Raw genomic sequence first — 25,669 nt, 5'->3', positions numbered from 1 at the left:
TCAATATCTATTTAATATATGATATATGAACCATAAGTTCACTTTGATACTAAGTTTATTTTTACGGTATTTTTGAGGATGGTCCGCCACACTAACCCGTCACAACATGCGAACATTGTTCCATCCGCCACACTAACCCGTCAGCTTGTTTCCAATACTCAGCAGCTTAATCAAACCAAGCTTCCGCAATTTCCGAATGCGAACATTGTACTAGTAATATACTAATATACAAGTCCAATTAAAATGTCGATGCATGGAATGTGACATGAAAGGAACACACGCCAGAGTAGAACTTCACTTGCAAAATTAGGGTATGCAGCAATACGGCAGCCTGCAGTAGGTGTACTCCTAAAAACATATCAGAGTCCAGACAATTGCAAAATTTGCCGGATGCACACTTGGTAATCCGCTAGTACTTAAGGGAACAATGAAAGAACCGAAAAGGAAACAACACTAACACTCAAATTAGAGCCTATGAAGTGCTTCACAACATCTAACGTTTAACACCATTTCCATATGTTTGGTTAAGGAAATACTATAGCCAACACATGGCCTAACGTGTTTCTCCAAATACTAAGCAAAAGTTATAGCCTATCTCTTCAAGTTCTCTAATCCACCTCTAGGTATCTCCCCGAAATATACACGCCTAGCGAAAAAGGTACATCGAGAGGAGACATCCAGGTGTCGTCATGGTATGAGATGAGGTGCGACTTGCAGGAGCTTCCTTAACCATATTCTTTTCCACACGTATACCAGCACCTCTTTCAGGTTCACCGGAACAAAAATATATGGTGGTCAACCCACAGAACAGGTACACCATGGTTATCTGTTACTGGAGCTGCCTGTTTGGGTCCGTGTAACGTAGGAGAGGCGTGCAGAAGGGATCAAAGGGGCTTCCTCATCAACTGCTGCAGCTTCTGATGCCAGGCCTCCTGCTACAGTCCCATCACTGTTGTCCATGGAATTGTCAGGCCTGAACATACTAGAAGACTTCTTGTCCTGCATATAGAATTAGAAAGCAATCGTTTACCACTTGCATAAAACATGAATATCTCGATCTTTTATAAAAGAGGTACAGAAGCTGTATTATTTGACAAACAACAAAAGTTTAAAATGGGCAATCTACACCTACGGAAACCATTGTTGAAGAAACAAAAAATTGCATGCTATATGTGTATTGATACTCCTTTTGAGGGACCATGTATCTTAATATAAGATGGTCTCTAGCAGAGCGGGCTTAAAAATATTAAAATAAACTGACGAAGCTGGATATAAGAGAGGTAATGATGCATTGAACTTCCAGGAAACCTTCAGGTTCTATGCATTTTGTTTCAGAGGAGAGTTATGTTGAGTAATGCTGTAGCTAGTAATAATTGTATGAGCAGGTGTGCTCCAGATTGTGACTTAAAACTGATGTAGAACCTTTTATGTCCTGTTACAATGCATATGGACTGGGGCAATGTCTCTAGAACTCTAAAAGAAATAAAAGGAGAATAAGAAAAGAATCAACTCTAGTTCAAAACCTTTCATGCCCAGTGTTTAGATCAACATAACACTCCCCGGCTCAGGGCTGGGCCAAGGTGATAGAATTTTCATAAGAGCAGCCTTTTAACCACAATGAAAACAAAGTTTAGAGAACAGCTAAAAGGTAATGAAAGTGAAACAACACTCATCTCGCTTATTTCTTTGAAGATACATGTAATATCTCTGCGGGTAGGCACAGGAAACAAGGGGAGTACCAAACATTAAAAGAACAGCAACAAGGAACTTATACTGACCTTTGTAGCCCTATCAGAATTATTATCTGCTGGAAGCTGGTTTGCTCTGACATCTTTCATCTTCAGATAATTGTACAGGACAACACCAGAGAGCGCTACACGTAAAATTGATGCTAGTTAAGGAAACCAATAATAACGTGCACACATAACATAAAATATCAACATATTGTTCAAGATGCAAAATAACAACCACTCCCTCTGTCCCAAAATAAAATTTGTTTTAACATTTTAGTGGATTCATATAATACTTGATGTATGTGTTCTATATATGTGTCTATATTCATCATCGTCTAGTTGAATATAGACATAAAAATCTAGAGCAAAAACGAATACTATTTTAAGATGGAGGGAGTACATAATTACCAACTGCGTATCCAATTATGTTGAGACTTGTAATAACGGATTCAGGGAAGATAATAGTTGAGAGAGCAATAAGTATCCAGTCCTTCAGAACACCAGCAACTCGAATGGTGACAGCTCCAGTTCTTCCAATAACTAAGAATATGGATATGTTCAATGCGAATGCAGAAAGTGCATTCAGGAAAAATATTGAATAGTTGAATTGAATTTGAGTCACGTCCATTTCTGGCTTTTCCAGTAAATACCATGGAATAAACAGGAAGATGAAACTGCATAAAACAATATAATCAAGAAATGTCAAGCAGAAAGGTAATTAAAAGACACTTGGATTTTAAAATATCAAATAGTTAGCTCGATTTTAAAATGAACTGTGTTACAACCTTACACTAGAAGACCTGCACTGATAGAAATGCTACTGCCATAAAAGATAAAGAATGGAAAATTATTCAAGAATATATTTTAGTGCAGGCATTCAATAGTTTCGCGTTGAAACCCAATTGATTAGTATGGCATCACTTATTTAATCTATCACAAAACATATTTTAAATGCCACAATCAGTTCATTTTGTATCCAACTTAGACAGCCAAAAATCATTTGTGATCTACTCCCTTCATTCCAAATTATAAGATGCTTTAGCTTTTCTAGATACATAGCTTTCGCTATGCACTTAGATATACACTATGTCAGTATGTCTAGATATACAATAAAAGCAATGTATCTACAAAAGCCAAAATGTCTTGTAATTTGAAAGAGGGAGTATAATGCATGTGATGGGATTTTGAAAGATGAATATGATCTTGCGAAACCATGCTTTAATTGAGTCAATATGAGAGCGTGTAGCATACTAGTTCTAGTGCAGCAGTAGCACAACTATCATATCAGTTAACCATGTTTTGGTGAATGTGTCCCAGAGCATACAGAGATAGTATATCAAACTACCATCACAGAAGAAATTCAGCTAATAAGCCTTAGAATAAACTTGATTACCAATTTGTAACTTCTCAAATGAATGAAAGAAAAAACACCAAGAAGCACAATAAAACAGATAAAATAATCTGTGTACTTCATTTATAACTTATATTAAGTCTGAGGTTTGATCTCTTAATTACGGGTACATTTAAAATAAAACTGTCCTTTCAAAGCATCTCTAAGAAGATTCACATGGGGGTCAGTCTAGTAAAAACCTTAACACTAAAGTACTTTGGCATTGTGATTTGAAACGTCAAGCAAATGGGATTTTATGTTCATTGACAACTATTTTTTCAAGAAGAATAACAGCGAAAGCACCTCTTGATTTTTGCACATTCATTAATATTGACAACTTATTGAACTAAATCATGATGAAAGAGGCTGAAGGCTCCATAAGTAAATCAATATACATTCCAAACCACCTCTTTTCTCCTCCAAATTGAGGCATTTTGAAAATTGAGGCATGCGCCTAAGTGGAATCCAACATATGCTTCTAAGATCACTTTGAGGAAAACAATGAGTATACAAGTACAGTTACACTGTGCACTGTTAAAGGAGACCCAGTTATACTACAAAAGTGTTTACAATTACAAATATAGGTTACAAAAGTAGCTAGAAAGTCCTAGCAAACATCCATACTGCACATATAAAACTTCATAGTGAAGCCTTTGACAAGGAACAGGATCATCCAATATACTATTAAGGACAATCTGTCCACGATCATAATACGCTGAACAAAATACCAGCAATATTCATTCACTTCATGACGTAAGCGCAATGAACCCAAGTGTAACTGTATAGACTTCTTGGAATCTAGAATATTAATGATACCGTATCACAATGATTAAACCTAGCTAATTTCTTGAAATTATAATAACTATGCATTTTCAAGGCTATTTATCAGTGAAGAATTTTCAGGTTTTCTTGTAAAAATATTATGCAAAAATATCATAACATAGCAATGTCATTAAACGGTCCTTGTCGGGAAAATTATATCAATTAAGAGAGCCTTTAGAATGTCAGAATACAGTTTCTAGTACCTGCAAGGGGCTATGTAATACAAGCTTGTAATGGGATTCAGGGTTAAGCCCTTCTTTTGGAGAAGGACCTGAGTTAGGACCAGCCTGAGGGCTTCCGCAAAGATACCAGTGACTTGGTACAAGGTTCCAATCACATTAAAGTGGATCTCACCATAAGATGAAACTACAACACCAACACTGACCAATACCATGTTCAAGAAGAGGTCCCATCTTAATTTGTCAGTACCACAGAAAACAGCCATTATAAATGTTGCTACAGGCACTGCGTTTTAAAGAAACTCAAGTCAGTAATCTATTCTATAAGCTCATCGATGGATCTTTGTAAAGTAACATATAGGGAGTAGCATGTGGACGCACTCAAGGCCTTGAGCATCTGAATGAAGGCCACGGAAATATACAAGTACGCCGTGTTGCCAAACCTGAAATAGGGCCATCAAAATTGATCTGTAAATTATACGGGAAATATGTATTTTGCACATCTAAAACTCGAAAGGAGCACAGAGAACATGCACAGTACTGCAATGCCAGAAGCTAACGACGTTATACTCCTACAGGAATTCAATTTGCAGACCAAAGATTGAGGTACTGCAATGCACTGCAAGGTGTCATCTAGATCACATACAGAGGGAGAAATAAATCCTTTTGAGTAAATGAGGCATGTATTTTTGTCGTTGTTGTGAAATTTGTGCTTTACAAAATTCTGGAACAACAAACTGCTACATCAATGTTATTCTTTGCTGATGCTGCGCCTTTGATAAAGTATATCAATAAAAAAGCAACCAAATCAAGAAAAAGTCCATAATGGAGCATTCCTGCATCTAACTCAATAATGGAGCACTGCATCCATACAGCAAGCTATCATAAAAAAAGCCTGCTACTGAATTTCACTCACAATAACATTAACAATGTGTATATGTTATATTATTCTAGCCTTTGGTATACCACAATACCAGATACCAGATAAATGGTTCAAAAAGGCATGCCCATAAAAAACCTGAACCTCAATTAGGTCTGCAAGCAAACTCATCAGCAACAGTAAAAAAATAAATCAGCCAGTGGCACTGCAAGTATCATACTGTTTATGCATGTTTATAATCAATTTAGATAAGATGCTTTACCATTTCATGCATGCTTGAATAGGCATATTTGAATTTTGTTATAGCAAAGTTTTATACGCGTCCTTGCAACATATAAGAAATGAAAGATCAATACCACATTGTAAACATTTAGCTTACCACAGACTTGAAGCGAAAAAGGCACTAATTGGAATCACACATGTGGCATATCTGCATTAAGGGGGGAAACTGACTAAGAGTCAGACTTATACATGTACAAAGGGCAGAAGTGAATGTTCTTACATATGGAAAGTCATCTTGACGGGTGCAACAACCTGCATTACAAATTATAGAAAAACAAAATCCATCAGCTCCAGGAAAGTAAATCACATTACCAGAAAACCTAACAATCTAAACCAACAATGGAAATCATATTATTATCCATGTATGTTCTTTCACAATAGCAATCGTTACTTTTAATAATAATTTACAGTCACTTGGTTGAAACAGGAACATCGTATGGCTAAAGGAAAATGTTGCAGAGAAAAGTCCACCTTAAAAACTCGGACAAGGAAGAATGTCACGATTCCAGAAAATGCCATGTGAATCATCGTAAGCGTGATAGGGAAAGGGAATTTGAAGTACTTTGGAGAAAGGACCCACTGCAGTCAAAAAAAAATAGAGGATTAAGTTCACAGCCAAAGTCCAGATGAATTAAAAATAGACGCATATAACTCAAAATGCGTAAAGACTTCTGACTCAGTGTTTTCAGCACGACAAATCCTCTTGGGAATATACTTAGAGGCACAGTGTACCACAGATTACTGATAGTGACAGTGCGCTGGAGAGAAAAACCGGTTCACCTTACAGTGATAGCTACAGCTTTAAGGCCCGATACAAACCAAACGTTGCAATAGACCGTTCGCAACCTAATAATCCTAACAAATATGTCAAGTCAAAGTACAACCCGTGATATCAGAATCACACGAACCACACTGCACGCACAACACTAAGCCTGCATACGGATGCAAACGCTTCGCGAATCAGCTGGATTTGGAGCAAAATGGACATCGGTTTTCACTACCCACTAGACAACTGAGTGCTACCTTGCTTCACCACCACTCTACCGCATTGAAAAACATAGGGGGCGCATAAACCCGCATTGGAAGGAAGCAAGCAGAGCCCTACTTTGTTGAACAGGATGACGCCCGAAGAGAGGCAGATGTAGATCAGCAGGTAGAGGTAGGTCAGCACGAGCTGCCTGCTGATCATCTTCGCCACACCCCGCAACTCGCCGCTTGGGGACGATGGTTGGACGGCCAGTGGCTGGCCGCTGGTGGCTCCGGGGAGGTGGATGCGGAGGCGTCGGCTGGAAGGAATCGCAGATCGGAGATGGGTGGGGAGCGGCAGGGGCCAGGGGATGTCCGTGTCGGGCGAAAGGGCGAGGCCTAGTGTGTTGGGTTTCGAGATCTGCTGGGCCGTCGGATGGGGATCCGATTGATATGGCTGGATTGAACGCCCAGTCGCAAGGATCAGTGTGCTGTGTGCCTATAGTCTATAGAACAACAAGAAAATAATATGACGGACGAATAGTTAAAGACTATCACGCGTAATTGTAGCACCAGTGTGGTAACGTGGTAGCGTCTACGGTAATATAGAAATGCTCCCGTTATTTTTTTTCTTTTTCTATTGGTCCGTTTCATTGTTCCCATGTGAAGTTTATTCATATGATCAAATGCATTTATAATATTCTAATTTTGCTTAGTGACTTGCCTGGTATTGTTCATTGTTTAATAATTGATCCCTCTGTCTCAATTTATAATTCGTTAAGTTTGGCTGACTCGTCTTATTTTTTTTTTAAAGTACAAAATCATATTTAAAGTATATTATATGCTAAAAATATCACATTAAAATTTAATAACAATTATATTTTTTAAAATAAGACGAGTCAGTCAAATTTAGAATAGAATGTCAAACAAATTATAAATTGAAACGAATAGAATACTTAATACCGATACTTTTTTTTAATTCCTGTTTGCTACTACTCCAACGTCTCAAATTATATATCGTTTTAATTCTTCTATGTACTCCCACGGTTTTAAAAAAGAGTGCAATTTTGATTTAAACCTAAAAGTTAAGTTTAACTAAGTTTATATAAAATTATTCAAAAAAATGTCAAATTGGTTACCTATGAAAATATATTTATATTTCAGTATAATTTGATATTTATTCAGTATTATACATGTTAGTGTTTTTTTCTATGGATTCGATCAAAAATAAATTGACTTTTAAACAAGAATTGCATATGTTTGGGGTCACAGATTTAGAAGTCCCTTTTCTTTAAATGTGACCTCTTCTTTCAATTAAAAAACTAATCTAATGCTCATGCATTGCTACGATTTCTTGTTTAAATAAATCACAAAAATATGTGTTATATTTCTCAGGTGAGTACGAATATAGAGCCACGACTAAGGTTCAAACTCCCAATTCTACGATTTTACCTTATTGCTTTAAGCGACAAGAGAAAAGACGACCGTAGAACCGTAGAAAACTAGTGTTTTAGATAGTAGAGATAGAGAAGTTTTAACTGAAAGAGAAAAAAGAGTTATAAAATAATGATAGGAGACGAAGAATTAACCTCCTAGACCTCACCCCAAATATCATTGAGACAGAAGATCGTTTATATGGTCACGTAAAATATTATTTTACACTGTAGAATGAACTGTTTACATAATAAAATTTAAAACAGAAGCTAGAATGGATAAACGGTTAGAGGATTTAAAATAGAAGCTTGAATGGATAAACGGTTGGAGAGAGCCTGAGGGCGCCGAGGCTCATTCGCTCACAAGCAGGAAAGAAGCAAACGAGACTAGTTAGTAGTTACAACGAATCGAAGTCTTCTTTAACCCTGTGCCAATTGTTGGAACACGTTGAATTCTCTTTATATTTTCGTTTAAGGGGGTGTTTGGTTTGCCCCTGCTAAAATTTAGCCCCTATCACATCGAATGTTTGAACCTCCGTTCGGGGTATTAAATGTAGTCGGATTATAAAACTAATTTCTCAGCCGAAGATTAAAAAGTGAGACGAATCTAGTACAGTTGGTTGGGTTTATATTTCATACTCCTATTTGAAAGTCAAACGCTTGATGTGACCCGGGCTAAACTTTAGTCCACAGAACCAAACACCCCTAAGGGTCCCTTTGGCAGGGCTCTGGCTTCTTAAAAACGGCTTTGGCTCTGACTCACGAGATGAAGCCACTTCTTTAGATGAGCCAAAGCCATTCTGAAAAATCATTTGGCAAAACGGCTTATAGGTTGTTTTTCAGAAAGACCCTTGTATAGTTTACTTTTTATAGATCTCTCCTGTACGTGGCTAGGGATTGAGGGCAGGACCAAAAAAAATAATTTGGACTGGTGGGAGGGCTATTGTGCAAAAATGACGTGAGCTAAAGCCAGGTGAGCCACTTTTTTTGGCTCATGTCCTCTAGTTCATTTTGGAAAAGCACTTCACTGGTGAAGCCATTTGAAAAAGAGGTGTTTGGCACAACTTTTGCATGAGCCAGAGCCGAAGTTGAAAAATAAGCCCTACCAAAGGGGCCCTAAGTGATTGTTCATCTTCCATTCAAACACAGTGGTTATTGAATTGAACAAAAGCAACATCCGTTTATAACTAAAAAAGAGGTGCTCTCTATTACAATGGCATGCATATGCTTGAAAAAAAATGTCTGAATTGAATCATTGATACCATATCAAGTATGAGTTTACAAAATCAACCACAGCCACCACATGGGATGTTTGGCCAGGTTTGCCTAAATCCCGAAGAAGTAAAACACAGGGGATACTTATGGTGGCACGACAATTCTAAAGACTCTTAAAATTCTCCCTGATAACAAAAATGTTTGTTCAAGTTGTCGCCGTGATGCTCAGCCAAACATATTGGGAAGAGGCCTCACTGCCATGAATGCATCGACCATCTGCACAAAACAGAATCGTCAAAGCATTGCAGGAAATTCATACAAACTCACATGAGGCCGATTATAGTTTCATTCAGTCTGGGAAGTGACAACTACAAAACTATGTGCAAATACTACACAAGCAATGCCATGCATGTGCGCGCGCACCACACAAGACAAACAGATTGTTAATCTCGCTTGGAATCAAGGTGCCAGAAACCAATCGTGCAGGGTCATACATTTGGTATCGAAAAATGACATACGTAGCTCTCCTACGTCTTTCGATAAAAAAGAAACCAATATGCAAGACAGCAGATCTAACGAATCATGTACCTCTTCGGTCACTTGAGCTCTAGCTCTCTGGTGTCTAGCAACAATCTCAGATAGAACTGCAATAAGCCGTTGCTTCACTTCACCAGTCAACATCCTTCCCTCCTTGTACTCCTGGTGTTTGTGTTTGCAAATGTAAGCACAACTTAAGTGTTTTCACAATGATAAATTATGTATATACAACACAAATCTGTAGTAATACCTTTTTTATGTGCGCAAGCTCGTCATCATCTTCAAGGAAGAAGTTCAGGTATTTGATTGGGACATCCACCTTCATCGCAACAAAAAACCAGCCATTCACAAACTAGTTTTGTGTTACTTCAGAAGAGTATGGTAATTAACCAGAATACCAAGCGCATTATGGAAATGGATCTCTCTCTCTCTCTCTCTCTCTCAAACATGAAGAATATCAATATATTAAGGAAAAAGAAGTCTAAGAAGAAATATATCACAGCCTTCAGCATGTTAGCACTGAAGTATGACACAAAAATAGAAGGCCTTTAGAGCTATAGACTTCAACTCGAAGCTTCCAGTGATATATTTATTCATATTAAAAATCTAACTTTTGAGTTCAAAGCAAGAGGTCAGGTGCAAAATGCACGCACACTATTTGGAATACAACATCCTGATTCAAGTATAAACGGGAAAGGGCTTACATCAAGGTTAGCGCCAAGTTTTCTATGGAGCTCTATTGAGTCCTGGCCACCTGAGAAGGCATATTTATTCACCTGAAACATTGGAAACAAATTATAAGAGATATATGCAGGAGATCAACTAATTCTTGGTTCGGTCTAATAACCGCTTTCGTCATAACTTAAATGGGACAACTAAAATGGGTAGTCTGATATTTTTCCAGCTAAAAAAACAAACTTTATAGCAGGGCAGACCTTTGTCTTTATTTCTTTAGCACTATCTGTCACGTATATCGCCGAATTTGCGTCACTAGCTGACATTTTTGTGTTCTCCCCCTGTGAAAAAGAAAGAAAGAACACACAAAATAAATGCCCTTGAACTATGAACTATTTACATATAATAAAAAGGTAAAGAAACCACAAGCAAATTTAAACTTTAAATTAACTAGAAATAGTCAAGGTCAACAAACCTGAAGAGCAGGAAAAAATCTAGATTCAATCAGTGATGGTTTCTGATAACCAATTCTAGGAGCAACATCACGAGTCATCCTAAAATATGGATCCTGCAGAAGAAGAAAAATCTACTCTCAAAATTTGAAAGACACACAAAGATGTATCAAAATGTATTGGTATTGGTCAAACTTCAAAGAAAAAGGCAAACATATGCCACATTTTTGGCATCTTTAAATGAAAACACTAAGGGCCTGTTTAGTAACAATGTTTCTTAAAACCATGATTTTACAATACTACACTTTGCAGGTGCCATGACAATACCGTAGTTTTGACAACTCCAAAAATACCATGGTTTTGAGAAACATTGTTTGGATACAATATTGTAAACCATGGTATTAGGCAAAAGCTAGTCATGCCATGAAAATTTTGGGTTGAAGTGGGTGATTCACAGAATTGATAAAATCAGAAAAGGATTTGTGTGGAGAGGGAGAAAAGAGGTGAATGGAGGTAGCTGCCTTATGGCATGGGATTCAGTCACAAGACCTTTGAAGTATGGTGGGCTTGGGATCCCTAATTTACAACACATGTGTTGGGCCCTTCAAGCCAAATGGCTTTGGCTTCAAAAAACAGATCGGGATAGGCCTTGGCTTGGCTTGTCCATCCCCATTCAGCAACATGTTAAAGACCTTTTTGCTGCATCCCTGATTTCTCATGTGGGAAATGGCTCTAATACCTTGTTCTGGACAGATAAGTGGCTTAATGGATGCTCCATCAGAGATCTTGCTTCAGAAGTGGTGTCCAAGGTGGCTAAGCGAGCTCTTACCTCTATGACAGTGGTTCAGGCTCTTGAAAACAGGCAATGGATTGCACATATCAACCCCCCCCTTTCCTTGATTGGAATTCAGCAATTTCTTTTCTTATGGGATACTTTAGGAGATGTGCAGCTTTCTCAGGAGGAAGACCGCCATGTTTGGAGACATGAGACATCAGGGGTGTTCTCCTCTAAATCCTGCTACAAGGTCCTTTTATTAGGTTCTACTGTCTTTGAGCCTTGGAAGAGATTATGGAAGACCTGGGCTCCTCCTAAATGCAAGTTCTTTCTTTGGTTGGCAATAAGAAACAAATGTTGGACAGCTGACAGATTACAGTTGAGAGGACTGCCACACCCAGATGTTTGCCCAATGTGTGATCAAGCCCAAGAGACAATTCAGCACCTCCTTACTGCGTGCATTTTTGCCCGGCAATTTTGGCATACAATTCTTGCTGCTATTGGCTTGGGGCATCTCACTCCGACTGCTGATGAGGGAAACTTTTCAGAATGGTGGGGAAAGGTGAGCCTTAGAGTTATCAAGACCAGGAAAAAAGGGCTTAACTCTCTAATCATCCTGGGGGCTTGGTGCCTATGGCTTCAGAGAAACAGAGCAGTGTTTCATGGGGAGTCTCCTTCATTGCCCAGGATTTTTAGGTGTTTCTCAGATGAGTGTGTTTGCTGGGTTTTAGCAGGAGCTACGGAGATCGGTAGTATGGGCTTAGTTGCTGCCCTGGGCGAGGTCGGGTCTAGTTTCAGTACTTCTATGTAATTGCTTTCGGAATTTTGTGGGTCTTTGGGAGATTTGCTTTGCAACATCTCCTCTTTTGTAATGTTTCTCTTCCTCTTTAATATATAAGATGCGCAGTTCTCCTGCGCGTTCTCAAAAAAAAAAAAAGAATACCATGGTTTTGAAAACATAGTTTTCAGAAATGAAACCAAACACCTTATGGCATAAAATACTATGGTGTTACTAAAAACCATGATATTGCCTAGAAACTACAAAAATACTTTAATTCCAAATAGACCCTAAGATGCATTTTATTGGTAATTGCGGGAAGAATGATTTACTCTTAATTTGCATAATGGAGGGCACAATCAAATCTAGTGCTATAAATAACAAGGATAAACGTGCAAATTCAAATTGTCAAATTTACTCCTAATTTGCATATGTAGGGCTCAATTCAAATTTAGGATGGAAATAACTAGGAACTTAAAGGCACTAGTTGAAGGACAGGACTGGTGCAGTGGTGAGAGCTGTCTCACTGAGTCACCAGGTCGTGGATTCGAAACATCATCTCCACATTTGCAGGGAAAGGGCCCGCCTTGTTTATCCCTTTCCCCCGTCCATGTGGGAGCCTCCATCACTAAGTCTGCCTTTTTTAAAAAGGCCCTAGTTCAGAAATTTACACTAACAAAAATATTACAAGTATGCTAGCAAGTTTATATACAATCACTTATACTAGTAAAGACCATTTTACCAAAGATGTTTGTACCTGATCTATTGCACATGGGATAAGACACCGCAGTTGGTCCTTGCCAGCGAAGAGATGGGGAAATGAAGAAGGGAATGATGGGACTGCCTGCACTGGAGGAAAGCTAACCTTTCCTATGTGATCCTCAAGATTGAACCCAAATATTCCAATAGCCTATCGTTCAAGAGTAAAACATATCAGCCAACCATGATGCTTAAATGTAAGCTGTGTAGCGTTTAATTATTTTTCTTAATTGAACAGCTCTTACCTTATTCATAGTTACACATCTGGCAACTTGCATCATGTTTTCATAAAAAGCACTGTGAGACAAGGCCAGAGGGTTTATTAGTTTGCAAATAACAATCAAAACCAAGATTTACAGCATGGTATTGACTTCCTTAGGGATGGACCAAAAAATCAGTCAAAAATTAAAATATCAATCAAAATTAGGAAGAGTAATCTTACCCTCCAACAAAAGAAAAATCAGAGAAAATGAATGTTCTTTCAATGTCAAAACCACATGCTATAATATCTTTAGCATTTTCACGGGCAAGCCTTTTACTTTCCTGAATAGTCAAGTTTTTCCACAAGTACTTCTCATCGTCAGTCAGTTGTATAACTAGGGGCACCTTAAAAGCCTCCTGCAAGTATCTGAAGAAAGATTCTGATAGTTAATGAAACATCACTTACAAGACCAGAACTAAGAAAGCGACGTGCAAGTTATCAAACAAAACTTGAGTGTTGTGTAGATCTCCTCAAAATAAAATAAAACCCCATTTACTTCAAGGAACATGTTTATGTCAATATGTCCCAAGCATCTTTAACTGTGGACACTTGCAGCACATATCCTGCCTTATTCCATCGCCAACCATCAGTTGATTAGCCGTGTGAACTAACAGTCTACCTACCACAAAGAACACTTCAAATTGGAGAACTCAAATTTGCAGCACATATCCTTATCTCATCCCCGACCATCAGTTGAATAGCCATGCGAACTAACAGTCTACCGAAAGGAACACTTCAAATTAGATAACTCAATTTCGTTATATTTGCAAATCAACAATAGTTTCCATTAATCCTTTGTCAAAAAAGAATAGTTTCCATGTGTCATTAACATATCCAAAGTGGGTTCTTGTATGTAGTGAAAAAACACCACTTGCTACTCCCTCAGTCCCCCACTGACACAGCATTGTCCAATTATGCAACACATGCATAAATCAGAGCATAACTGAGGAGCAGTAGCGAACTGAGGAGTTACAAATGACACATAACTGCGGAGTTACAAATAAGAGCATAACTGTACATGGCTGCATGAAGAGTTACAAATCTAACTGAGGATGCAGGATATTCTGTTCAGATGTAGCACTAATGACAATCATTATAAGGCAAAATGGGATTGGGAGAAATCTTGTGTATTCTCAGTCAAATCAATATACAAACACTTACGCAGAAATGAAGTTGAGATGAATTTTAAACATAGCTTGAAAGCTAAGCTGCCTTTCAAGGTGAAGATTTTCATGTGGCTTACCCTTCACGAAGCCATCTTGACAGAAGATAATCTGCTAAGGAGACAATGGAAGAGCAATGGTGCTTGTGCTTTTTGAACAGAACAGAAGGGTGTGAATCAGCTTTATTTTTTGATGTACTACTGCTAAGTATGTTTGGATTCTGATTATTCGCGCATTAGGGAACGAGACCTAGCTCTTTTGATGGGAGTGGAATAGAATCCATTTACCTAATAGTAGACCAGTTTATGCTGTGGGCCTTGCTGCTGTATGTTGGACCATTTGGAAGATTAGGAAGTGTTTTGACAAGAAATAGATTAAGGGTCTGTTTGGTTCGTGGCTAACTATGCCACACTTTGCCTAAGGTTAGTCGTTCGAATTGAAGAACTAAACTTAGTCAGAAAAGTTAGGCAAAGTGTGGCAAGTGAGGCTGCGATCCAAACATGCCTTAAATCCCCTATTGAGGTTCTTTATGTGATGTCTATTATTACATATTGGGCAGTGCTACAGAAGGCGGAGCTTGAGAAGCAGGTTCTTCAGGGTGCGGAGACCATCAAGGCGATTGCTCTGCTCTTTCATCAAAAAGACATGAAATCTCAAGTGCAGAAGGAAAGGCGGATCGTGCCGTATGCTGGTCAAGTTTAGGAGCTTTCGGCGTGAAAAGGCTTATGCTCCGTTTGGATGTCGATATTGGAGAGGATGGAATTGAATTGAGTTGAATATCAAATCATGCATGGTATTGAAATGAGATGTAATTCCAATTCTATTGTTTGGATCTCACTTAATTGGAGTTTGGAATTGTGCGGTCTAATTCCATGCAATACCGAGGAGTGAGGTTTTGTATTGGGAGAGGGGGTTTCTAGTTATAGTCCAATTTCAGATAATTTAGCCTCTAATTCCAAATCTCAATTCCATGTGCAACCAAACAACAAAATTTAGGAAAGGTGATTCCAATTCACAATTATATGCTCCAATATCTACATCCAAACGGGGTGTTAGGTTTTTTTCAGCTAGTTCAGACTGCGCGCTGCTAAGGTCAAGGGCCATGTACAGGAGCCCTTTTTTGCATCTCCTGTTCTTGTTAGCAATTAGCATGGTATGTGTTTCGTAGGTGCTGGGTTTACCCACCTGATGGTTGTTCCCTGGGTGAGCAGTAGAAGGGTGGTTCGTTTAGTTTCGCGTTGCATGAAAGTTAGAATAAGGGCCTGTTTGTTTACCCTCAAGATTATATAATCCAGCTTAAATAAGTTGAGAGGTAAACAAAGAATCTAAATTATTATGTGAATTATGTAATCTAGATACCTAGATTATGATAATCCATAAGCAAGTCAATAGGTGCTTATATAATCTATAAGCTGGATTATAAATCTTGTAGGGAAACAAACAGGGCTTAGAGCATCTCCAAGAGCTCTCCATAAAACGACTCCTCAAAATCAGTTTTAAGGGACATCTAAATAATAAGTGGGGGTAAATTTTAATCCTTTCTCCAACAGATCCCTTAAATCAGCAGTTTGTTTCTGGGGAGCCCAAAAAACCCCTCATTTGTAGCTACAAATGAGGGAGTTTTAAGGGCTATGAAAAAATTGGGGGCGCTTTAGGGGAACTGTTGGAGACATGTTTTTGTGTTTTTCCCAAAAAAAAAAATAGATTTAGGGGAGACTTCTGGGGAGCTTTTGGAGATGCTCTTAAAAACCTTGTAATTAAACCTTGTAATTTCGTTACATGGTAAAGAAATTCGGTTTTACCGATGTGGAAAAAACTGAGGAGTCGTACCCAACTTTCATAACCGAGACATACTACTTACTTTGTGAACATGAAGGGGATGAGGTGGCCGAGGTGCAGGGCCTCCGACGAGGGCCCCCTCCCCGTGTAGAGGTAGAACTTCTGCCCGTTCTCATACAAATCCAGTATCTCGTTCAAATCACTATAACATAAGAAAAGCACACAAAAATTCGTCAGCACGTCCTCCTACGGGGATAAAAAAAACTAGGGCCTTTTTTTTTTGCGGGTGGCTCGGTACCGGTGGGCGAAGAAGAGGCCTCGGCGGAGGAAGCAGTGCGGTGGTCGGGCGGTGAGGCGTGCGATGCGGTCCACGAGCGCGTCGTCGATGCGCTGGCAGCCGAACTGGTCCACGAGCTTGTCGTAGTCGATGCCGCCCTTCCCCGCCGACACCTCCCACGGATTCACTACCTGCTCCTCCTCCTCCTCTTTCCTCGCGGCGTCCACGCCTTGCTCCGCCGCCGCCGCCGCCGCCGCCATGGCCGCGGACAGATCTATCTCTTGCTTCCCTCCGGCGGCGCGAGGGATTAGCGGCAGGGAGAGTTAAGCCTCGGGCTTGTGGTCTCTGACGTATGGGGCCCGCAAACAACAAGAGGCGATGGAGGCTTGTCGTCGTGGCTTCCGCGGGTCTTGGGTGTGCCCGGCAAATTGTTGTCGACCCAGAAACAAATTATTGTCGTCTTTGCTCCTTTGTGATGCACGGGTTCGGGCGTTCGGCCCAGGACCCGCTCCACGCGTACTCCTCACCGTAAAACGATGCAAGATCCAACGGCACATACCACCCCAAAGCCGTCTCGGCAACCCGCACCCTATACTAGGGCACCGAAACCCCCAACCATCGTTCCCAGGTTGCCAATCCGAGCGCAGCCAAACCCAAACCCTCCTCCCTCCCGGCTCTCGACGGGCGACGGCGATGGCCGCCGCGACAGAGAAGACGGCTGAGGACATCCGCCGCGAGCTCCAGGAGCTCCAGCGTCAGCACCGCGAGGTACATCTCTTTCTTTGTCCAGCGCTTCTCGAAGCCCCGAGTCTCCGGGCCGTCTGCCCTGACCTTTTCTCGTCCCCATCAACAGATCACCGAGCGCCTGCGCGACCCCCGTGGCCTTCGCCGCGGCGCCCCCGGCCCTGGTCCTGGACCCGGGGCCCCCCGCCCGCTCCGCGGCTTCGCGAGACCCGTACGCTTCTCCCCTGCACCTCCCTCACGCACCCATCGTTTTGCTTAATGTATTTGTGTACTCGTAACACTTCTTTTTGTCATCAATGTCTCTGATGTAGGCTGTGGGTCCGGAATCGGGGGATCAACCTCCGCAGAAGCGTCGGCTGCTATCAGCCGTAGTTAAGGTATCTTCTTTTTCTGCTTCAATTTCGCTTCTGTTTGCACAGTCTGTAATGGTCTGCTTGTCGAAACAATAAAATTATGTCTGGTTGCTTGACATAACAACTGGAGGTGGATGGGGCTGAAAATAACGAGGAAGGCACAAAGGATGCGGATGCGGAGGGGCATGGGACAGGTTCAGGTGCCACTGAAGGCAGTGCCGGGAGGGGTTTCAACAATGGCGGGTTCAGAAGGGATGGTGGCTTGCGGATGCAGAGGAGAGTGGTGAGTACTTATTAGAACAAAGTGTGGATGTCTTGTGGTTTTGCTATTCACGGTTATATGTCATCTTGTGGAGCTTACCTTGTTTCGTTTGGTTATAGGACTATAATTCGCTGCCAGAGCCAGCTCCAAGGGAGCTTCCCAGGAATGAGGACCCGAATTTGGTGAGAAGAAATAAGAGGATGCTGGGGCAGCTTCTTGTCGGTACATTAGAGGTAAAGCAATTCTTTGCATAATGATGAATCTGTACTCCTGCAAGAATACATATTGACCTAATGTGGCTGTTCTCTATTTCTGTCTCATTCCTTGGAAAAACTTGATTAGCTTTTACCTGTTCTGTTGGCCAGTGTTAACAAACCTGCCAGCTGGGTATCAACTTAACAAAATACTAAATCCATTTACAGGGTGTTTGGTTTGAGGAACCACTCGATTCTACATTCTAGATGAGGTGGTGGCGTGGTGCATCATGAGTTGATTCCTCAATTTTGGTGGAATGGCTCCATTCCTCGTAATAGTTTTAAATTATTGACTTGTGAGGAATGGGTGATTATGCACCATCCTATTCCATTGCACTAACCAAACAAAAAAAAGTGAGGAATGAGTAGATGATGGACTAACTCAGTCTTAAAACCAAACACCCCATTAGTGTCCTGTTCCCGCAATGTTATATTTATGCCTGTGAGTTTGGTTGCCAATGATACGTACTTATTCCAATCTAAGGAACTTTGCATTGACATGTTGCTACCTAGCATTATTTTATATAGCACAGCCCACCCAATGTCCAGGATTCTCTATCTTTGGATGTTGGGTGTGCCAGTGCCATTGCTTGCACACCTGTCTGGGTTTATACATCATAACATCAGTACATCACTGTGTGAAATTTTGTTTATCTTATTCTACTGCCTGCAATGCAGAAATTTCAACAAGAAGATAAAAAACTATCTAACTCCGAGGCTTTTCTGCGTAGATCAGAGACTCAGCGAAAGGTTTGCTTACTTTTTCCATCAAAGTTAATGGCTGGTATCCAGTAGGGGCTACTTCTATGATGTAATAAGTGCTTCTGTATTGTGATTTTCATATGTGCTTACTGCTTAATCTATGCCAGCACATTTGGTGTTCCTATGGGCACAGCTTCTACTTGTGAAATTTTGTGCAGAGTGCATCCGACATTTGTTTCTGAAGAAACAAAAATAATTTATAACACATAATATATAACAGTAATGTCAATTTTGATGCTAAAATTCATTCGTGCTAAAAAGGAACTTGTTAAATAATGGAACCTTGATATCTGCATGCTCTCATACTTGAGTATACTTAGGACAATACATCATGGAAAAAATATTTACTAATTGTGGCTGAGTGCACACAGTCAGATCTTTAATATTTCCGAGGAATTCTGTGTTCTCTTTAAGTTGTCACATTTCACATATGTAATTGGATGTTATGGAGTGGATCACTAAAATCCATTTAATACTGAAATAATCAATTGGTTTTAGGCTGAGCAAAAGGTCCGCGAAGAAAGTGAAAGGCTGCGACAGAAGGAACGTGAGCAAATTGCAGAGAAGCGTAAGCGTGATATGGTAAGTTTGTTGGTTTGTATTTATCTGTTAGAACCACACATTTCAATTGATATTTACTTTGGAATTATACAATCCTTGATGCTCTTTTTTAGACGCTTCGCGCTCGTGTAGCTGCTAAGGCGGAAGAAAAGAGGTTGGAGCTGTTGTACATTCAGTGGACTGAGCACCATAAAAGGCTGTCCAATTTCTTAAGGTAGCTTTGCTGCTTTGCATCATTCTTCATTTTGAGTTAGACCCAAAAATTGGAACCCCCATTTTCTTTACATAAGCTGTTTCCCATGTTTGTGCAGTAATTCTACTATCTTGTTTGAATGATCTGTTATTTTCTGTGTTCTGCAGGTTATTTTTATTTCTGGTCCAAAAGTGTCCATATTGACAATTAAATTGAGGGAAGATACATTCTAATTATGCAGACTTGATGTTTGATAACCATTAGTGTATCTATTTACATTGTATACTGATGAACAATATTTGTTCCATGTTTGACTCTATCTTATTACCCCCTTATGTTGGCAGGACAAAAGCTGAACCACCTATTTACTACATGCCAACTAAACCAATTATTGACGATCCAGCCATTGTTGAACAGAACAAGGAAAAGGTATATCCTAGTATCTTTTTTCTCGAAAAGCGCAGGAGAACTGCGCCCCAAATATATATTAGGAGGAAAGAAAAGGTCTAAGAAGACCCAAAATACAAGACACTCCTTACGGAGGCCAGAAGCAACCATACAGGAAGGGATCCATAACACAGTAAAAAACTACAAACCACTTAGCCGTAGCCCTTAAGCAGTAGGAGGGGCAGCCAAAAAGGAAAGACCTTTGGCACCAGCAATCTGCCATTTTTGCATTTCCTCAACTACCAACTCAAGGAGAAGAGTGAGATTGGGAGATATTCCATCCAAAACCACTCTATTCCGATGTTTCCAGATCATCCAGGCCCCAAGAGTGATGCGGGAGTTCAGACCTCTCTTAGTCATTCCAGTAACAACAGCAGATGTCCTTTCCCACCAATCCAAGAAGGAAGTAGCAGCCGGCTGTGGGGCTAAGGAGTGCAGGCCCAACTTCCTTAGAAGGTTATACCAGAAAACTCTTGTGAATACACAAGACGCTAACAGGTGATTGATAGATTTAGGTTCTTGATCACATAGGGGACATCTGGTAGGATGATTCAATCCTCTTTTTGCCAACCTGTCCGCAGTCCAACACCTATTGTGGGCCACTAGCCGTATGAAGAATCGACACTTTTGTGGAGCCCATGATCTCCAAACCCTTTTGTAATGCCCAAAGGAGCTTGCTTGACCCAATAAACAGGCCTTTGTAAGCTGAACTCGCAGAATATTTGCCATTAGGTGCCAAGGAAAAAATGTGCTTGTCTTGTGCATACTCATGTACTTGTTCCTGTTTCATGACTTTTCGTTTGTGGGTGAAATGGTGAATTAAACTTTGGAAAAACACTACAGGTATTCGAAGAATGGAAATCTATGCGCAGGGATGAGCTGACTCGGTTCCAAAAGCAAGTTGAGGAGCAATATCTCTCAAATGTGGAGAGGCAGCTGGAGAGGATCCAGAATGCCCGGAACGCTCGAAAGGCGAACGGGCATGCTAACATGCAAGAAATGGACAAGGAGCTGGACACACACAGGGCGGAGCATGGTCCGAAGACTCGGCGAGTTCCTGAGGAGGGCGGTAATGATGACGACGAAGACGCAGAGGACATGGCTGCGGAAGACGAGGTGATGGATGAAGTTCTGGGCATCAACGATGGGATCAACGAGGACCCATCCAAGCCGTCCGAAGAAGCTACTACTGAAGGTGGTGAGCCTGCACCCGAGGAAGCACAATAGGATTCTTTGTTCACACAAGCTAGGCACATAGCCGTACGTACCATTCCGTATGCTTAGTTGCCGTATTGTTGGGAACTGTTTGTGCGTGTATTTCTGTTAGACGTTCCCCGCTGGTTTAGGCTGTGTTTTATATTGCTGTTTTGTCTTTTTGAATGTTGAGACCATACAACTGTCGATCATTATCTCATAATTGTTGTAAAAATACTATAATTGATACCTTGATTTGGACGTCGGTGGCGTTAAACGTTTCGGGTTCTGTTCTTCACTACCCGTGCTGCAGCCTCTAGCGCACCTGCACGTTTTCTCTCGTGCCTTGCCCACTCCGGATGCCACAGAATGGTTATATTTTTAACATGCTCGCATGTTTTCCATTAGTCTCTTTTACCGTTCAACTCAAAAGCAGCTAAATAGAAAGGTGTAAACGTGAAAATAAATGGGTGGGGTGTAAACGTGGAAATAAATGGGTGGAGTCATGAAGATATAAATAAAGTCTCTGTCAAAATTCGAACTTAAAACTGATACCATTCGAACTCAAAACCTCTGACTTTGATACTATGTTTCAATGAATGCACTAATCAATTCAATCTAAAAATTTAAACTGATGAAAAAAGTTAGTTAATTCCTTTATACATTTCGACATATGCTATTAAAGTTGTTGCGGAGAAGGTTTCACCTATGTTGCTTCTCCAAATAGTGTAGTTGGGCGGCAACCTTTGCCGCAGAGCAGAGGTGAGTAGGTGACCGGAAGAGAAATATGATATGCCAGGATAAGAAAGGAAAGTAGTGTATGCGCCAAGTTAAAATAATTAACAAAGGCACTTGCGGAGATACGTTGTTTGCTGGACCTAGACTAGAAATAGTAATGGGTACTTAAAATCCGATGAGTTTTTATCCAATTAGGAAATAGGTTTGGTTCAATTTTCATATCTATAAGTTTATTAATAGAAATAAATCTATATCCGACGGGTTATGGATACGCATTTGTTCTTATAGTATCCAAACCCGTGAACTCGTGGGTTTTTTAAACCCAACCAAACATAGTGCATATTGTTATTTTATTTTATAAACGAATAACAAACTTGTTATCTCTATATTTACTTCCTAATTTTTATCAAATGGTGAATGTATAAGTAGTTGGTGAAAGTGTTGCTTGCTTGCTATTATAGTTTTTACTAGCATTATATATATGGTGGATGGATAACTTAGTGCAAGGTCACTTGATTATACAGCTTATTATTTGTATTTTATTCTCTCTACTAATAATTTTTATACCAAATCATAAACTCGTTGTTCATCACATAAATTTTAGACCATAATCTCATTAATCATTATAATACTTATTGATTATGGGAAGAACACGCATATTGGAGATGAAACCTGTGGACCCGCTAAACCGATGGGTACGAGTTTGGGTAAATTTTCAAACCTGTCATGGGTACCTGTTTTTTAATGGGTATAGATATTTTTTACGGGTATGAGTTTGAGATGGTAAAACCTAGAGCGTTTGTATCCGTTGTCATCTCTAACATGAACGATAGAGGACAAAGCGTCCAATACATCTGGTCTATCCGAACGTTAGAACTAGGGCTGCAAAATAAGCTCGAGGCTCGCGAGCCAGCTCGAGCTCGGAGCGGCTCGTTCCGGCTCGCGAGCTATGTCAAATTACTTAATATACAAAATGATGATGGATATTTGCTAATTTTATATATTATCAGTTTGTTGCTTAGCGTTTCATGATAGATATATGATAATTAATAATTTAGATTACTCATAATAATGAATGATATCTATATATTTCATATTATATACTAATAATTCACTATATAATGCAATTATATAATATCAGGGTGTGGCTCGCGAGCCGAGCTGAGCCTGTTTTCCCAGCTCGTGAAATGGCTGAGCCGAGCCAAGTCCGGTCAGCCACCGAGCTGCACCGAGCCGAGCCGAGCTCGGCTCAACTCGTTTCCAATCCTGGTCGGGACGCCGCCTCCGTTAGCCGATCGCGGGAGGCCATTTTGCCCGTCCGACTTAGTTTTGATCTGAATCAAAACACGCGCTTAGGACTCGTTTAGATCCATAATTTTTCATAAAAATTAGATTGAATTAAAGAAAAAATGGTTTATTTTTTCTTCCTTAATTCACTCTGCCGGAGAGGAAATCTCCGACCGGGTGGCGGAGTGCACCCGCCCTAAATCCTAAGATGAGGAGTGGCCTAAGCGTTTTGCTTGTTAGTTGGAAAATGGAAAGAACACAAGAACACACAAGGATTTAGAGTGGTTCGGGCCGCCAGAGCGTAACACCCTACTCCATTGTGTGATGTATCGCTTGAGAGTTTGAGTTGTCTTGAATCACTTGGGTCTAAGTGAGCCTGAGCTTGTAACGTTGTATGCCTCCCCTTTTATAGCTGAAGGGGGGCATGCACAAAGATACTGAGCCCCGACATATGGGCCCAGGGACATAACAGATATAGCACTTGTAGTTACAAATGTTCGCCGCTGGAGCAATCTTCTCGCGCCCTGACATCCGAGATCTGCGTATCCTCGGCGTGCAGGGGAAGCTTCTCGTATAAAGGATGGTGAGCACAGTGCGCCGCACGGCACGGACACACTATTTGACAACAGACTGGACAGGCGCGCCGTCTGCAGGGTGACCCTGACGCCGTCTGCTAGCGAAGTGGACAAGACGCATTAAATGTTGAGAGGGCACATCGTCTGTTAGTATGGTGGCAGGCGGTGCGTCCTCTCTGCAATAAATGCAGAGACCGCGCGGCTTTAGAGGCCTTACATCAGGCTCCGCTCGTCGGCTTATGTCACGGGCCACAAGCCACGCGGCAGCAGCGGGTCTCCGCCTGAGCGGGGAGCGCAGGGCAAGGCCTGGACACGTGCCAGCACCGGACCCCTAATCATGCCAGGGTTCCCCGTGTCCCGGGACCTTGCTGTGGTCCGGACCTTTCTCGGAGGGACCTGGGGCCCATCCGAGGGACCCGACATGCCTTCTTGGGAGTCCGGGTCTGTAATCGAGGACCCGAGTCGTGCGTACAGAGGTCCAGTGTTCCTCCGTGGAGGTCCGGAGCCAATGATGCACCCTGGGGTGTATCATCTTTCCTTGCCATGTGGTGCCCCTAGACCTGCCCATGTGGTGGGGTCGGGTGTCGTTCTCCGTGCGGCCAGGAGACGCCGTACGTGTACAGCGTATTTATACTGTAGTAGGGGGTACCCCTGATTCAGGGTACCGACACTGGCCTCCGGGCCCACCTCAGGGGAGGATACGAGCCTGCAGGTGGGGCCAGAGTCTGATTGGTGATTGGTCTGCTGCTCCTGCGCGCTTGTTGATGCAATTAATGCCGGCCCGCCTATGGTCACGCCGACTGCCATGCCTGTTCCCGCGGTTGACTGGCCCGTGACCTTCGTACTCAATGTCACTATAGGGCCATGCGCGGGGTGCCTCGAGTCGTTGCACTGGTTCTGAAAACTTATCTTTTCAGTCTTCCGTGATGGCCCCGAGGAGACGTGGTATTGGCGCGAGCGGCGGTGCGGTTTTTCCGCACTCAGTAACTGGCGCGCCGGTTGCATGACATGTGGGCCTGGGCCCCCATGTTGGACCACCGGTCGCAGCGAAGCTGAGGGGGCGCACAACCGCGGGTCGGTTGTACGCTTCCTGCGCGGCGGTTCGCCTTCCTGACCGCTGGTTGCGGCGAAAATGAAGGGGTGCATAACCGCGGGGCGGTTGCACACTCCTTGTGCGGCGGTTTGCCTTCTTCGCGCTTCGGGCCAGCCTGCATGACATGTGGGGCCTGGCCCTCGTGTCATAGGATGGGAATCCTGGCGCGCATCGGGGGTGACTTTGTCCGTGACGCTTCGGGGCGCGAGCGGGGAGATCTGCCTTTAAAAAGGGGTCCATTCCTCGGGCAGTTGCCATGCCTCGCTCCTCTTGCATTCGTCGCGCCCTTCCGCCTTCTGGGCCTCTGGATGGGGCGCGCTGGTGTTCACTAGAGGGATCCACGTCAGGGCCACCCCCTCCGGCGGTCTCACCGCCGGGGAGCTCGCGCTCTTCGTTTCCTGCGTGGTGGTGCTGCCGATCTTGTCTTCTTCTTGCTGCTGTTGGAGGAGCGCGACCTCGCGGGGTTGGCGCTCTTCTGCCACGCCCTGACCAAGTGGCAGGAGACAGCGTCGGAGGCGGCACCGAGGCCATCCAAGCCAAGGAGCCAGACACGCGGCAGCTATGTCCGTCCACCGCACGGGCGACGGTTGCGCCGTGCGCAGGTCCGCCACATCCACGGCGTCTCCCGCGCCGCCGGCCGCACTGTTCCGATGCCATCCGGGGGGTCGTACAAGGCGCCGTACGCCGTGGGGGTGGTGGTCGCGTTCTTGGATGGTCTTGTCCTCACTCCCATAGGAGGACGGGAGCGAGGACCTCTTCGCGTGCGCTGAGGCGGCCGCCGTCGCCAGTAAGCCACCGGTGCAGAGGTGGCCGCTGTCGTCGGTGCTGAGGTGGTCGTCGCCGTTGGTG

General features: G+C 42.1%; 3 protein-coding genes across 4 annotated transcripts; 1 reads left to right on the top strand and 2 right to left on the bottom strand.

The window, feature by feature from the left end:
- Positions 1-433: 433 nt before the first annotated feature.
- LOC100285756 (organic anion transporter) lies at positions 434-6,631 on the bottom strand. The gene is made up of 9 exons (NM_001158646.2): positions 6,392-6,631; positions 5,758-5,865; positions 5,507-5,538; positions 5,384-5,434; positions 4,506-4,567; positions 4,149-4,410; positions 2,142-2,407; positions 1,779-1,873; positions 434-999 (listed from the first exon to the last, which is right to left on the bottom strand). Exons 1-9 carry the CDS (start codon positions 6,473-6,475, stop codon positions 823-825), a joined length of 1,137 nt encoding a protein of 378 aa, NP_001152118.2. The 5' UTR covers positions 6,476-6,631; the 3' UTR covers positions 434-822.
- Positions 6,632-8,840: 2,209 nt separating this feature from the next.
- Positions 8,841-16,798, bottom strand: LOC100282419 (uncharacterized). 2 transcript variants are annotated; one of them, XM_008678149.4, is made up of 12 exons: positions 16,379-16,798; positions 16,163-16,282; positions 13,319-13,504; positions 13,122-13,173; positions 12,875-13,027; positions 12,645-12,755; positions 10,588-10,680; positions 10,373-10,453; positions 10,142-10,213; positions 9,688-9,756; positions 9,489-9,599; positions 8,841-9,176 (listed from the first exon to the last, which is right to left on the bottom strand). In XM_008678149.4, the coding sequence occupies exons 1-12, from the start codon at positions 16,615-16,617 to the stop codon at positions 9,126-9,128; spliced, it is 1,338 nt and encodes a 445-aa protein (XP_008676371.1). In that variant the 5' UTR covers positions 16,618-16,798; the 3' UTR covers positions 8,841-9,125. The 2 variants fall into 2 exon arrangements, with proteins under 2 accessions (XP_008676371.1, NP_001148802.2); NM_001155330.2 differs by lacking the exon at positions 12,645-12,755 and having other exon boundaries at positions 8,843-9,176.
- A 185-nt stretch (positions 16,799-16,983) lies between these two features.
- LOC100283191 (pinin/SDK/memA/ protein conserved region containing protein) lies at positions 16,984-21,404 on the top strand. The gene is made up of 10 exons (NM_001156093.2): positions 16,984-17,125; positions 17,211-17,312; positions 17,413-17,478; positions 17,585-17,737; positions 17,836-17,949; positions 18,649-18,720; positions 19,231-19,314; positions 19,407-19,507; positions 19,831-19,915; positions 20,777-21,404. Exons 1-10 carry the CDS (start codon positions 17,051-17,053, stop codon positions 21,158-21,160), a joined length of 1,236 nt encoding a protein of 411 aa, NP_001149565.2. The 5' UTR covers positions 16,984-17,050; the 3' UTR covers positions 21,161-21,404.
- The last annotated feature ends 4,265 nt before the right edge of the window (positions 21,405-25,669 follow it).

The sequence above is a fragment of the Zea mays genome, chromosome 1, assembly GCF_902167145.1.
Source record: "Zea mays cultivar B73 chromosome 1, Zm-B73-REFERENCE-NAM-5.0, whole genome shotgun sequence".
NCBI lineage: Eukaryota > Viridiplantae > Streptophyta > Magnoliopsida > Poales > Poaceae > Zea > Zea mays.
This window is presented reverse-complemented; position numbering and strand designations above follow the sequence as displayed.

What these genes read in the sequence shown, in the direction of transcription:
- LOC100285756 (NM_001158646.2), bottom strand. Translation starts at nt 6,475, where the DNA reads ATGATCAGCAGGCAGCTCGTGCTGACCTACCTCTACCTGCTGATCTAC. An exon ending in TCAGATGCTCAAGGCCTTGA is followed by an intron (nt 4,411 to 4,505) that starts GTGCGTCCACAT and finishes TTTAAAACGCAG; the next exon opens with TGCCTGTAGCAACATTTATA. An exon ending in CATAATTGGATACGCAGTTG is followed by an intron (nt 1,874 to 2,141) that starts GTAATTATGTAC and finishes TTTTACGTGTAG; the next exon opens with CGCTCTCTGGTGTTGTCCTG.
- LOC100282419 (XM_008678149.4), bottom strand. Translation starts at nt 16,617, where the DNA reads ATGGCGGCGGCGGCGGCGGCGGCGGAGCAAGGCGTGGACGCCGCGAGG. An exon ending in AGCTTGCGCACATAAAAAAG is followed by an intron (nt 9,600 to 9,687) that starts GTATTACTACAG and finishes CACAAACACCAG; the next exon opens with GAGTACAAGGAGGGAAGGAT. An exon ending in GAGCTCAAGTGACCGAAGAG is followed by an intron (nt 9,177 to 9,488) that starts GTACATGATTCG and finishes TGTTTTGTGCAG; the next exon opens with ATGGTCGATGCATTCATGGC.
- LOC100283191 (NM_001156093.2), top strand. Translation starts at nt 17,051, where the DNA reads ATGGCCGCCGCGACAGAGAAGACGGCTGAGGACATCCGCCGCGAGCTC. An exon ending in AGGCTGTCCAATTTCTTAAG is followed by an intron (nt 19,508 to 19,830) that starts GTAGCTTTGCTG and finishes TTATGTTGGCAG; the next exon opens with GACAAAAGCTGAACCACCTA. An exon ending in TTGAACAGAACAAGGAAAAG is followed by an intron (nt 19,916 to 20,776) that starts GTATATCCTAGT and finishes AAAACACTACAG; the next exon opens with GTATTCGAAGAATGGAAATC.